The sequence below is a fragment of the Acanthochromis polyacanthus genome, chromosome 8, assembly GCF_021347895.1.
Source record: "Acanthochromis polyacanthus isolate Apoly-LR-REF ecotype Palm Island chromosome 8, KAUST_Apoly_ChrSc, whole genome shotgun sequence".
Taxonomy (NCBI): Eukaryota; Metazoa; Chordata; class Actinopteri; family Pomacentridae; genus Acanthochromis; species Acanthochromis polyacanthus.
This window is the reverse complement of record NC_067120.1, coordinates 37,851,680-37,866,192: the sequence shown is the minus strand read 5'-3', so window position 1 is coordinate 37,866,192 and position 14,513 is coordinate 37,851,680. Positions and strand designations below refer to the sequence as shown.

Genomic DNA, 14,513 nt, shown 5'->3' with positions numbered 1-14,513 from the left:
GCAAAACGGCAAGATGGAAACACAAAACAATGGTAAAGAGAGACAAAACCACAATGCAGACACAAAGCTACCATAAACATTAAAAAAAAGATACGGAGAAACAAAACAACCACAAAAAGACACAAAACCATGACAAGAGGGACAAAATTACAACAAAGAGACACAAAACACTATTATGACACACAGCTGAAAAAAATAAAGACAAAACAACCACAAAAAGACAAACACGAGACGCAAGGCAACTCCAGAGAAAAAGAAAGAGACGGAAGTTACAACGAAAGAACACAAAACAAATACAAAGAGACACAATGTGACAACAAATAGATACAAAATAATGATAAAGAGACACATTATGACAACAAATAGATACAAAATAATGATAAAGAGACACATTATGACAACAAATCAACACAAAATCACAAAAAAATATGTTTGACACGAGTAGACAAATTCCTACAAAGAGACACGACAACCAAAGAGGAAAGAAGCACAGACACAAAGATGACAACTAGACATGAAAGAAAAACGGTGAGACAAAATGACAAGAAGCACAAAACAATAATGTTGAAACACAAAACAGCCACAAAGAGACAGGAAAGAGATACAAAACAACGTAGTCATGCAAAACAATGGTAAAGAGACAAAAATCACATTAAAGACACACAAAACCGCATGCGTGTTTCCTTCCAGTATTTTCCGGAGGTCGTACTTCTTGACTCGGTTCCTTCCTGCTCTGCTGACTCCCAGGCCGGTGAGAACTTTGACCTTTGTGTTTCTGTAGCTTCATCTGAACCTTCTCAGCCACAAACCTGCTTTCTGTTGCATTAATTTAAGTTTGTCTGTTTTATTTCCAGCTTCCTGTTAAACCTGATGCTCGGATGAGTTTCATAGAAGCTCTGAAGAAGTGAGTTTTTATCAGAAATCTGCACGTTTCATCTCCTCTCTGTAGCAGCTTCAAATACAGACTTTAATAGCTTAAATTAAATCTGTGAAAATGTGATATTTCTTATTTTCTTTGTGTTTTTGCTGATTAATTAGTTTTTTTTGTATTTAGAGCAGATAAGATTCCTGCTGCACAGTATTCGTCCTACGTAGAGTCCTGTCAGAAACAGAGGCAACACAACAGTGAGTGTTTTATTCTAATATTATGTTAATTATTCACATTAAAATACATGTTTTTATCTTTTCTATCTGCTTGTGTCTGTCCCTGGTGTTTTTTTTTTGTTTGTTTTTTTTTATGCTCTCGCAAAACACTTGAAGGAATTTTTTCACGCCTACGGAGAGCTGAAGAGTTTAAATTCCTGAAATATCTGAAGCTGGAAGAAAGATAAAGTTGATGAATCAGATGTTAGAAGAGCTGCGTGAGATTTTAACGCCACAAAACATGAGTTGACAGGTTTCACAGTCTAAGGACAGCGAGGACAGTTTTCAGGACATTTTGGGCAAATTTCATGTCACTTTGGACACTTTGAATCATTTCAATACTTTTTCTGTTTTGTGATAATTTAATGTAATTTTGACATTTTTTGTTGCTATTTTTGACCATATTTTCCACAATCTTATGTAATTTTGGACAATTGTTTTTATTATTTTAGGCAGTTTTTCAGAAATTTGATATTTTTCATTTAAAATTGGACAACTTTAGTGTTTTATCAACATTTTTAAATCATTTCAATACTTTTTCTTTTTTGACAGTATTTATTGTAATTTTGTACAATTTTTAGAATTGTTTTAGACAAATTTTTAAGAAATTTAGGACATTTTTCATTTAAAATTTAGCAACTTTAATGTAATTGTCAACATTGTTTTGAGTCTTTTCAATACTTTTTTTTATGACAGTTTAATGTAATTTTAAACAATTTATGAGATACTTTGGGACATTTTTTAGTGAAAATTGGACAGCTTTAGTGTCATTTTCAACATTTTTCAATCATTTCAATAGTTTCTTTTGGCTTTTTGACAATTTATTATTTTTTTGGCAGTTTTTTAAAATCATTTTGGACAAATTTTGAGAAATGTGAGGCATTTTTTCATGTAAAATTGGACGGCTTTAGTGTTTTTTCAACATTTTTTAATCACTTCAATACGTTTTCTTTTTTTGACAATTTATTTTAATTTTGTACAATTTTTAAAATTGTTTTGGACAAATTTTAAGAAATTTAGGACATTTTTCGTTTAAAATTTAGCAACTTCAATTTAATTTTAACATTGTTTTGAGTCTTTTCAATACTTCTTTTTTAGTATTTTATGACAGTTTAATGTCATTTTAAACAATTTATGAGAAATTTTGGGACATTTTTTAGTTAAAATTGAACAACTTTAGTGTCATTTTCAACTTTTTTTAATCATTTCAATATTTTTTTTTTGCATTTTCTGACAATTTATTTTTTTAATTTTTTTGAGAGTTATTTTTTAAAATCATTTTGGACAAATTTTGAGAAATGTGAGGCATGTTTCATGTAAAATTGGACAGCTTTAGTGTTTTTTTTAATTTCAATAGTTTTTCAGTATTTTATGACATTTTATTGTAATTCTGAGCAATTTGTGAGATTTTTTGGACAAATCTTGAGAAATTTGGGACAACATTTATGTCATTTTTAAATTTTAGTTTGAGTCATTTCAGTAGTTTTTTGTATTTTATGACAATTTAATGTAATTTTGAACAATTTCTGAGATATTTTGGATACTTTTTTGGAAATTTGTGACATTTTTCATTCAAAATTGGACAACTTTAATGTCATTTTCAAACTATTGTTGAGTCCTTTTGGTAGTTTTTCAGCATTTTCTGAGAATTTAATGTAATTTTGAGAATTTATTTATTTTTTTTTAGAATTTTGGTCAAATTTTGAGAAATTTGGGACATTTTTCATTTAAAATTGGACAACTTTAGTGTCATTTTCAACATTTTTTGAGTAATTTTGATAATTTTTCAGCAATTTAATGTAATTTTGAACAATTTGTGAGATATTTTGAACATTTTTCATTTAAAATTGGACAACTTTGTGATGGATGAGTTCTGTTAAAAACTGCATACAAATGTTTTCAGCGAACGCATCGTGTTCGGACGCTAAAGACGACCCTCTGGAGGTCCTGGAGGTTCAGCTGATGGAGTTCACAGAGCTGGTTGTTGGAGGAGATGAAGGAGGTGAGCAGATGTTGGTGCACAAACACAGCAACCTTTAATAATGTCTAGACGGTGATTACAGACTCATTCTGTCTCAAATGATCACATTTTTGGGACAATTTCTACTTTTATTTGCCAGAAAGTTTTGGCCTTCAACCCACTTTCAGCTTTTTTGAGGCAGTTTTAAGTGGCTTCACCTGTTAGCTTCATTTTGCTGCTCGTGTTTGTTTATCCTTAGATTCAACATGATGCTGGCTGAATAAAGAAGAGGTTTACATGAAGTAAATCTGAATTTAGCTTCTTCCAGTCTGTTGAGAAGGACGTGTTTCACCTGAACTCAGTGATTTTAGATCTTCTGTTTCCTCAGAGATCTCGGCTCAGCTGTCCAGAATCTCTCACACTCTGAGCGTCGTCTTCCCCGGACGTCCTGACGATCTGACCGGACAAACGGTTATTAAACTCGACGCAGACGCTCCTCAGTCCTCTGAGCTCCACGTTAAAGTACGGTCTGATGGAAATCTACAGTTATTCTGCTGAATCTGTTGGCTGTATGACTTCAGTGTTTAATCTAATCTTCAGGTTGTCAACATGATCCTGAGGAACTTCTGCCAGTGTGTGTTGGACACCTCCAGAGCAAATCCTCCCAATAAGTGAGTTTCTACTGACAAATACAATAAAAAATGAACTTTATTACAGCTAGGGTTCACTTTTAAATGAAATCGCACAAAGCAGTGAAGTAAAGTTAGCAGCAAGCATGATTTAAAATAAGCAGGTTTTCTGTCTTCAGGTCTGGACAGAAACTGATTTAAACTACTTGTAAAGTCAACTTTACTATCAATACAGATTAATGTTCCTTCAGTCCACTTATTGTTTGTTCGTGTCCTCAGACAAACCCAGTGGGCCTCCAGGTTCGTCGGTGCTCTGATCGGTAACTCTCAGCTCCTCTGCAGCCTCGTCCACAGACTCTGGGACCTTTTTCACAACCAGGTGCTGAAATCCACTTTTAAACTTTACGTATCCGTCTGTCACTGATCGTTTTCATTCTAATGCTGAGACACGACACTCGGATCAACGCTCAGTCTCTCAAACGTCTCCTCTCCAAAGGCCTCGTCTCTGAGTTCTGCTCATGTTCTTGGTCTGGCCGTGTTCGTGGTCCATCTTTACGCCTCCACATCAAACAGTCCTCTGGTTCAGCTTCCTGCTCGGCTGGTGTCTGTTGGAGAAGCTCTCAGCTCAGCTCTGGTCTGCAGCAAACACGCTGACATGATCTTCTGTGTCCGGTGAGGTGTTCAGTGTTCGTATTAGCTTCTGGGTCGCTCCATCTAGAATCAAAATGAATCTAAATAAAGTTCCCACTAGAACCTCCTCAGAACATCTGGTTCTTCATCTGCAGTAACTTCATCAATGATCAGAGTTCTGCCTTCATCCATAGACGAGGGTCCAGATTGATCACTTTTTAATGGACTTTTTCAGAACTTCATCAGTCCAGCAGATAGAACCAGGACATTTAGGAGGAGAAACACATCTGAGTTCTGGTAAAAACTGACACCAGATCAGTTTAAATCCATCCAGGTGAGAACCAGAATGACGTAAAAAGGGTCCAAAATGACTAGAAGTTTGACCAAAATGAATCTGAATGGTCCAGAGAAACAGAACAAGTGTCCAAAGTAACTCAAAATCCCATCCATGATTCGAGAATGACACAAAACTACTGGAGATGTCTTCAGAATTGTACAAAAAAAGTCTAAAATGGCTTTAAAACGATCCAAAATGACTCAAAAATGATACAAAATTTGCCCAAAATGACTCGAACTCTATGCAAAATGACTGAAAATTTGCTCAAAATCATACAAAGTGACTCAAAATTTGTCATTTGACATTTTAGGAGGAAACACACATATGCTAAAAACTGACACCAGATCAGTTTTAGAGAACAAGAATGACAGTAAAATTGTCCAAAATAACTTAAAACTGAGCCATAATTACTTAAAATTAGTTCAGAATGACATGAAATTTGTCCTAAATGACTCTAAAATTATCCCAAAGACACAAAAGTGATCCAAAATGATGAGAAAAGATCCAAGTTGACAAAACTTGTTGAAAATGACAAGAAAATTGTCCAAAATGAGTCATAATATATCAAAAATGGTCCAGATTAACTGAAGATTTGCAGAAAGATGCAAAATTGGTACACAATGCTTCAAAAATTATATAAAGTGACTCAAAATTTGTGCAATATGACTCGAAAATGATCAAAAATTACAGAAAATTAGTTCAGACTGACATAAAATTTGTCCTAAATGATTAAAAAATTATCCCAAAGACACAAAAATGATCCGAAAAGATCCAAGTTGGCACAGAACATGTTGAAGACAACAAGAAAATTGTCTAAAATTCACCCAAAAATGATGTAAATTGAGATGTCCAAGATGTAAAACTGTGATCATTAATAAAGTTACGGCAGATGAAGAGCCAGCTGATTCTGTGGAGCTTCTGTTTGGAGCCTCTGATTGATTGTTTTTTTTTCCTGGATGACTGGTTTTCTGTTCTGGTTAAAGTGACTCCCTGCTGGTCTTGTTGTCGTCCAGGTTGTGTATTGCTGCTGTGTGTTACGGGATCTGCAGGACTGAGTCACTGCCTCAACACCAGCTGCAGGACTTCATCCCCAGCAGCATCTACAAGAAGGTAGCAGCTCCTCAGACCTCTATGAACACTCCTGCCTGCTGATAAAGAAACAATACAAGTATTAGAGTGTCTGTATGTGTTTATGTCAACCAGAAATACTAAGTTAAAGACAGAAATGACCCACAATGGTCACTGAAATAACTTGAAACTGACAAAAATGATAATAAATAAAAAATATTCTGAAAATTAACTCATGAAAATCAGACGTTGCTTTTGAATTGTGGTTCAGGAGAATTATTTAAAAAACAAACCAATGAAAACGAAGTGGACAAAAATGATGGTGCCCTTAATTTAATATTAATATTAAGTTAATTGTACCTTAATTTTTTGTCCATAAATAAAATGGTAAAAGCACCCAAAATGCAATATTTATTAAAGGAAAAAAGGTAACGCCAAGGACAAGACAGAGGGATGATGCTTCTCGCTTTTAGGCTTCTTTCTTTGCACATTTGTGTCCCTGTTCCATTTAAATCAAATGTTTAACAGGAAGAACGCACAAATTTGCAAAATAAAAAGGAAATTTGATGGAAAAAACAGCCTCAGATACTTCTACTTGCATAAAAACAGACAAATTTGATTTGTAGGCTCCTCAAATCCAGCATCAGGACCGACTCCAGCATCATCAAAACATCCATGAAAGAGAATAAAATGCTCCTTACCTTCTAAAATCTGCTCATGTGTTCGATGTTTCTGCTGCAACTGAAAGCTCAGGAAACATTAAAATAAAAACAGGAAGTGGACTTTTTCTGCTCGTGTTATCAAACCGTTCTCAGGACTGAACTTTAATCCTCGACTGCATCTTTTTTTTTTTTTTTCCCCGTCAGACAAACAGCACAGAGACAGAAACAAAAGGCAACTTTACATGAGCATAGAAAACATTCAGAAGTTGAATAGCAATATATAGACGGTAAAACCATGAAAACAAGGTTAGAAATAGTACATAAATAAACTAAATAATATGTGAATAAATAAAGGATAAAACAGATGATAACAGATAAAAGTCATTCGATAAAATGTGTTTTCAAAGCTCATCGTGTTTTCTGTCTCGTGTGTTTCTGTGTTCAGCTTCTGTACCTGATTCCCAGACTGCTGCCTGAAACCAGGAGAACAGCTGCCCAACATCTGGAGGAGAACCTGTGGAGCAGCGTCACCGACAGCAGCAGCAGCTGGAGGGAAACAGCTGGACACATGTGGAGGAGCGTCGCCTTCCAGCAGCTGGAACAGAAACCAGAGTATCAGGTGAGTCGCTGCTGTTAGTGGTGTGAGATGAAAGGATTTTTAACTCGATTCTGCAACTTTAAACCAAAACGCTTCCATTTTTTAATGTTTGCTGATGTTATTGGACTACAAAGCCGACAATATAGTGGACACGGAGAAAAATGTGAACTCGAGCTGCTTTCGGTTTGTTCAGGCGCTTTTTGAGCTCATTTTTCTCACTTCAAGCAACAAAACACACCAAAGTGGAAAAGTTAGTTTTTGATCCAGACCTGAATTTAAAATGGTCCAGAGGCAAAGAAACACACTAAGATCTATTTTTTTCTACATTGTAACACAGAAAATAATGATTTTAAAAATCAAAAAATGTATTTGATAGAGTCTTTAGTCTTTGTATGACAATCTGTTAAGACTCAACCAACCTGAGCTCACTGGTTTTTGATCCAGAGATGGTCTAAAGGGGCCCAGATGCAAAGAAATGCACTAAAATCTTTTTAGTTTTTTACACTCTAACACAGAAAATAATGGTTTTCCATATCAAAAATGATGTTTTTGAAATGTCTTTAGCCTTTGTACATCTTTTCAAGATTCAACCAACCTAAGCTCACTGCTTTTTGATCCAGAGATGGTCTAAAGTGGTCCACATGCAAAGAAAACATACTAAAAGCTCCATGTTTCTACATTTCTACACAGAAAATACTGGTTTTCCATTCCAAAAGTTATGTTTTATAGAGTCTTCAGCCTTTGTACAACCGTCTATTTAAGATTAACCAACCTAAGCTCACTGGTTTTTCATCTGGACCTGGTCTAAAGTGGCCCAGATGCAAAAAAAATCACACTAAAATCTCCATGTTTCTACATTTCTACACAGAAAATATTGGTTTTCCGTATCAAAAAGTATGTTTTTGAAGAGTCTGTCGCCTTTGTACGACAATCTATTCCAGATTTGACCAACCTGAGCTCACTGGTTCTTGAACCGGATCTGCTCTAAAGTGGTCAAGATACAAAGAAATGCAATGAAATCTCCATATTTTTACATTTCTATACAACAAATACTGTTTTCCCATCTCAAAAATACCGTTTTAACTTTGTTGTGTTTGTGTAGTTGTTGTTCTCAGAGTGGCTGCGCAACGAGCTCAGAGTCCAGAGAAGTGAAGACGTCCTGAATGAAGCAGAACGGTGAGGCAGCAAGCACACAGATGCTAATAAACACACGATAAAAATACAATTCACATCCAGTCTAAGCGAGTTTTATTCTCTGCAGGCAGGAGTACCAGCAGTGGGTTTGTTTGGAGCTTTATCTGACTAAACGTGGGGAGGAAGGAGGCTGTGGAGGAGACGTGAACAAGCTCTGCTCTCATCTCCTCCATGGAGTCATGGAGCTGCAGCCAAGGTGCTTTAAACCTCTGAAAGTTACAGGATGGTTTGATTACAAGCTGCTAACAGGTTCTAAAAAACAGTCTGAACTTAAACACAAAGACAAGAGGCATATTTTTAGATTTAGCATGACTTGAATTACACGAGGACTGCACAAATTCTGATTGTTTTTTATAATTCTGCTTAGAAATCAGAGAAAAGGGATGTTTTGAACCAACTTTTGGATTTTCTTCAGTATTAAAGTCATTAACTGATCCATAATTACACATCTATGGCTAAAATGCAAACAAAGCACCCTAAAATAACAGGAGTTTTACTGGAAAAAAAAGTGGATCAGCGTGCAGACTGTATGTAGCAGAACTTAAACCAATGATTTTTTAAATTTTAGTTAACCCATCTGTCGATTATTTTCCCATTTGATCAGATTTTTGTTCTCTAAAATGGCTTTAAATTGTGAATAATGTTTCACAAAGACGAAAAATGCCTTAAAGAGCCATAAAACAGAAGAAACCCAAAGATATTCACGTTACATGTTATTTTTAATGGGAACAAAATGCAAACAAATAAATTAAGAGGTCATTCAAAAACCCTCAGGTTGTAGCCCAAAGAAAACTGATTGATGTGAACTCTGCAAAATACATGAATTTGGTAAAAACTGCAACCAGATCAGTTTTACACCCCCTGTCAAAAGTTTTGAGACACTTTCTCATTCAAATAAATTAGAACCTGTCTCAAAACTTTTGACCGGGGGTGTATGTCTACTCCAGGTGAGGAACAGAAGGACACAAAAGCTGTCCAGAATAACTTCAAGTTTGTCTGAAATTAATCTGAATGATTCAAAATGACAGAAAACGTTCCTTAAATGACTCAAAAATTGTCCAAAGTTACTCAAATATCTGTCCATAACTCAAGAATGATGCAAAACTACTGAAAATATGTTGAGAATGACACAAAAACTGTCTGAAATGACTTTAAAATGATAATAATTGATAAAAACGTTTTAAAAATGTGCAGAATTAATATTTCTCTACAGTGCAGAAGCTCGGAGTTTTATGAATCAGCTCTAAAACTCTCCTCGATTATTTTATATGCAGAGTAAATGCCGGACTGATTGTTTAAAAACTGCAGATAATTTTTAAAACTGCTTTTTAATAATGGTTTAATCTAAGGACTGTTACTTTACATGAATAAATCTCACTGAGCAAATAGAATATAATGCTGGAACAAATAAATAACAGCAGATATGAGGAAAAATACAGTTTTTAAATACATTAAATGGAATTATTTAATAACATATAGAATCTGCTGTACATAAAGAGGCACAGCTTTATATTATCTTGAATTGTTTGATTAAATTTGGGATTTAAGAATGTATTTATCTTGACAATAAGTTGGTTATGTGCAACTTTATAGGTTTTAATGTCGGTTCTGTTGCTTCTATAGCCAACTATGTGTATTTAAATCCAAACACAACGCAGTAAAAAACACACAAAAGAGGCCTGATTACATGAGTTAGCTGCCATGTTTAATTAAGTAACTCCTCTACTTTTTGTTTGGTGTCAGCAGTGAGCAGGATCTGGAAAACGTCAGTCTCAGAGTGTGTGAATCTGGAGGCTGTTTACCGGATATCCTGTCCAGATTACAGGTCAGTACGAACGGCAAATAACGAAGAGCCGAAACATTCAGATGTCTGGAAAGATGAGCTACAATCACATAACATTTAATCCACACACATTCAAGGTCAGGGCAGTGAAGAGAGTCTAAGTTAAGACTGTTTTTTTTGTGACAAATATTCATGTGTTTCAGTGATTCTGTAACTGAAAATTCTCGAAAATGACTAGAAATTTGACCAAAATTAATCCGAATGGTCCAGAAAAAACAGAAAAAGTGTCCAAAGTAACTCACAATTCCATCCATGATTCGAGAATGACACAAAATTACTGGAGATATCTTCGGAATTGTACAAAAACAGTCTAAAATGGCTTTAAAATGATCCAAATTATGCAAAAATGACGCAAAATTTGGCCAAAATGACTCGAAAACTATGCAAAATGACTGAAAATTTGCTCAAATTATACAAAGTGACTCAACATTTGTCATTTGACATTTTAGGAGGAAACACACATATGCTAAAAACTGACACCAGATTAGTTTTAGAGAACAAGAATGACATTAAAATTGTCCAAAATAACTTAAAACTGAGCCATAATTACTTAAATTAGTTCAGAATGACATGAAATTTGTCCTAAATGACTCTAAAATTATCCCAAAGACACAAAAGTGATCCAAATGATGAGAAAAGATCCAAGTTGACAAAACTTGTTGAAAATGACAAGAAAATTGTCCAAAATGAGTCATAATCTACCAAAAATGACCTCAAAAATGGTCCAGACTAACTGAAGATTTGCAGAAAGACGCAAAATTGGTACACGATGCTTCAAAAATTATACAAAGTGACTCAAAATTTGTGCAATATGACTCGAAAATGATTGAAAATTACAGAAAATTAGTCCAGACTGACATAAAATTTGTCCTAAATGATTAAAAATTATCCCAAAGACACAAAAATGATCCAAAATGACAAGAAAAGGGCCACGTTGACACAGAACATGTTGAAGACGACAAGAAATTGTCTAAAATTCACCCAAAAATGATGTAAATTGAGATGTCCAAGATGTAAAACTGTGATCATCAGTGAAGTTTCTGGAGATAAACAACCATCTGATTCTGTGGAGCCTCTGATTGATTTATTTTTTATAGGTTTATATTCACGTGTTTCAATGATTCTATAACAGAAATTTGACAGAAAATTCAGAGTTATTGGAGTCATTGGAAACTCAAGACCGTCCTGGTCTTTACCAGACTATAGACGAGTTTGTTCTCCACTATATCTGCTGCTGTATCTGACGTCTTCACACCGTCCAGCGCCTTCAGAGGTCTGCGACATGTTTGAGCTGTTTGTCTTCACCTGAAGGTCCAGCAGCTCATGATGCAGGGGCTCTCCATGTTGTGGCTTATCGGTGTAAACCTGAAGCCTCCCAGTGATGTGATGTGATGTTTGATCAGGAGGTCGTGTACGAGATGGAGCTGACCGACCTCCATGGAAGCCGAGCAGATGTTTGCGACGTCCTGTTCGAGGTGGTGTTTCAGAGATTCTCCTCCTCGTCTTCAGCAAACATCAGCAGCGATCTCAGTCTGCAGCAAACTCTGCACACCTGGAACAGGTAAACTGCAGACACAGAATCTGCTCCTGTCACGTTTTTCTTCACTGTCGGCTCGTTTTTTCACTGAAATCTAAAGTCCTGCACCTCTATGGAAACTCAGAAATGTGTTTTGTGCAGAATGACACGATTAGAATGACAGGTTTCTTTATTTGTTTTGAAAAAAATCAAAAAACAACTCTCTCCTCTGTTCACTGTTTCTGAGCCATGCTGACTTTATTTTACTCATCCAGCAGCTTTGGTTTTCCTCTCAGTGTCTCTGTGGAAGCACTGGCTGCAGTTCAACCTGAAAACTCTGAATTTTTCTCACAAAACTTTTGGTCTCAGCTGAGTCAGTCTGGGTTTCTCAGATGGGTCAAGGAGCTTAGAATTTATTGATTTTTTTTTTCTTACAGGATCTGCTGCAAATTGTACAGTTTTGATGTTTTTTAAATGACACATTTAGTAATTTTAGTGATTTTGAGGAAACATCACAATTTTAAGGCTGGATCTGGTTAAAATTCCTGACTGCACCTCACACATGATGCGTTTAAGGACTGTCGAAAAGTTGAAAATCTGGTATTGTTGAAACACTGCCCACAGTTCAGCTCTAAAAACTCTTTGAATTTTTGTCACGTTACTGTTGATCACAGCCGAGTCAAACACGTCTTCCTGATTGCCCAGAAGAGCTCAGAATTTATTTTTTTTTACAGAATCTGGTTACTGCAAACAGTTTCTTTTGGTGAATTTTAGTTTCGTTATTAGTTTATTTGAACAGGGACAGTGCACATTAATCAACATTTCTGTAAATGTACCAGTTTTAGCTATAAAGCTAGTTTTTGAATGAGAACATGCAGAAAAATGCGATTTGATGAATTATTTCCATTTTAAGCTCAGATTTAGTTTATTTTTCTCAATAAACCACACGTGAGACAACTCGTTAACTCTTACAAAGTCAAAAATCTGACAATTATTTCAGTTTTTACCGTTTCTGGCTGATAAATGGTGTCATTTTGGTGGATTTTATGTTTGTACACCCCCTGTCAAAAGTTTTAGGACACTTTCTCATTCAAATAAAGTAGAACCTGTCCTACAACTTTTGACAGGGGGTGTATCTACCAAATTTGGTACACATATGCAGCACATCAGGCTGAACAAAAAAGTCAGTGACAGCCACATTCCAAACCCAACAGGAAGTGAGTTATTTAGCGTTGAATGTCAGATTTTGCCCATTTTTCATTTTTTTCTAGAGTGAACTCCTCCTAGGGGAAACTCCAATTCACCTCAAATTCTGCCAGTACATACAGGAGGCCTTAATGATCCAAAGTTATTAAAATCTTTTTCCAAAGTCAAAGGGCGTGTCCGTGGCGGCCTCTGGAATTTTGGTCCTTTGCCATGAAACTTCAAATGCTGTGTAAATGCCCTGAACATGCTCCAATCTGCCTGAAACTTTACATGTATGATCAGAGTCCTGCCCTGATCACATCCATGTGAGGAAATACGCCCCCTGTCAGAAGTTGTAGGACAGGTTCTACTTTATTTGAATGAGACAGTGTCCTAAAACTTATGACAGGGGGTGTATGTTTGATTTTTAAAGGACCAACCAGCGAATTTTGAGGTTCAGAGGGTTAAAAGCCTGAATAAAGAACAATAGAGTCGATTGTTTTCCTCACTGATGATGTCTACAAAGATAAATTTAGCCAAATCTGCAGGTTTCTTATCCACAAACCGGTCCTCCACTGCGTGTTTTCCAGAGTTCTGTTGACTCTGCCGCCTGCTCTGTTGGTTAAACTGAAGGCTGAAGGAGGACGGACGGCTCTGGACTGCAGCAAACTGATCCAACACGTGAACCAGCATCAGGTGAGGCTGTTGGTTTATTCCCGATCGAACAGTGCCGTTTTTAGTTCTCCCCTCCTTCATTGTTTTGTTTCTGTGGCTCCTCAGAGGCAGGCGTGTTCTCCGGTCGGCCTGCTGTGCTGCTCCGTCACCTCACACCTCCTCAGAGTGAGTCACTCCATCCAAACACGAGAACATTACGGCGCCTTTATTCCTGACTGTTCCTCTGAGCTCTGGGATGATTTCAGACATCACGTTTGTTTTCCAGGGGCTGCTGTGTGCCAGTTCACGGTGCGGACGTCCAGGAGAAGAGTTCAACAGAAGCTGGTCTCAGATCAGCGTTAAATGTCCTCTGCTGCTCGTCTCCACAGCAGTACGGTTCTGATCTAAAGTTCTGCTCTTCAGTCAATCCCACCAGCTTTAATTCAGCCACTTTGTTCATGAAGGCTGACATAAACACTAATGCACTCAGTTTGAGCCCACATTTAAACATCTGCAGCCTAAATCAGTCTTTTATTAGGATTAAAATCTGTTATTTTAGCAACATACCCTCTAAAAAACGGTTTTCCTGTGATAATGTCAAACATTAGAGCAGCATACTTGGAAAAATTCATCACAATATTATCATAATATGTCAAAATGCAATATCCAGATTGACAGAAATGCAGCTAATAAAGGTAAAATGTGTGTTAAATATGATTATTAATTCAATATTTTGATGCCACAGAGACGCACCAACCTGAAAATCATTCTTATGGTTTTATTTTGTAGAAAAGGGATTAAAAAATAAAACCATTCCCACCAAAATATCCACCCACATTGCAATATATGTCCAAATAATTTCAATTTTGTATTCTATATTTATTATTTTTATTGTTTATAAGAAAACAAGAAACCACAGCACACCTTCTGCAGGGTTCTTTATGTTTATAATCAAACTTTGTAGAACTTTCTGGGAAATGTTGTAGAAATTTACAGTTAATTATCAGCTAATTTCATGAATTATGAGGACATTTTCAAGAAGATTAGCTGCAAAAGTCAAAAACATAACCGCAATAGAAGAAAGAAAGCATCAG

General features: G+C 35.9%; 1 protein-coding gene across 1 annotated transcript in view; it reads left to right on the top strand.

The window, feature by feature from the left end:
* Positions 1 to 14,513, top strand: part of LOC110972235 (Fanconi anemia group A protein) — a 43,063-nt gene that overhangs the window by 21,157 nt on the left and 7,393 nt on the right. Inside the window, exons 18-34 of the mRNA XM_051951591.1 lie at positions 691 to 751; positions 855 to 904; positions 1,055 to 1,125; positions 3,047 to 3,145; positions 3,492 to 3,625; positions 3,704 to 3,774; positions 4,012 to 4,111; positions 4,229 to 4,404; positions 5,713 to 5,809; positions 6,875 to 7,048; positions 8,130 to 8,203; positions 8,289 to 8,417; positions 9,965 to 10,046; positions 11,468 to 11,625; positions 13,356 to 13,461; positions 13,546 to 13,605; positions 13,706 to 13,810. Coding sequence (XP_051807551.1) covers positions 691 to 751; positions 855 to 904; positions 1,055 to 1,125; positions 3,047 to 3,145; positions 3,492 to 3,625; positions 3,704 to 3,774; positions 4,012 to 4,111; positions 4,229 to 4,404; positions 5,713 to 5,809; positions 6,875 to 7,048; positions 8,130 to 8,203; positions 8,289 to 8,417; positions 9,965 to 10,046; positions 11,468 to 11,625; positions 13,356 to 13,461; positions 13,546 to 13,605; positions 13,706 to 13,810 — 1,747 coding nt within the window. The remainder of the gene's footprint in view (positions 1 to 690; positions 752 to 854; positions 905 to 1,054; positions 1,126 to 3,046; positions 3,146 to 3,491; positions 3,626 to 3,703; positions 3,775 to 4,011; positions 4,112 to 4,228; positions 4,405 to 5,712; positions 5,810 to 6,874; positions 7,049 to 8,129; positions 8,204 to 8,288; positions 8,418 to 9,964; positions 10,047 to 11,467; positions 11,626 to 13,355; positions 13,462 to 13,545; positions 13,606 to 13,705; positions 13,811 to 14,513) is intronic.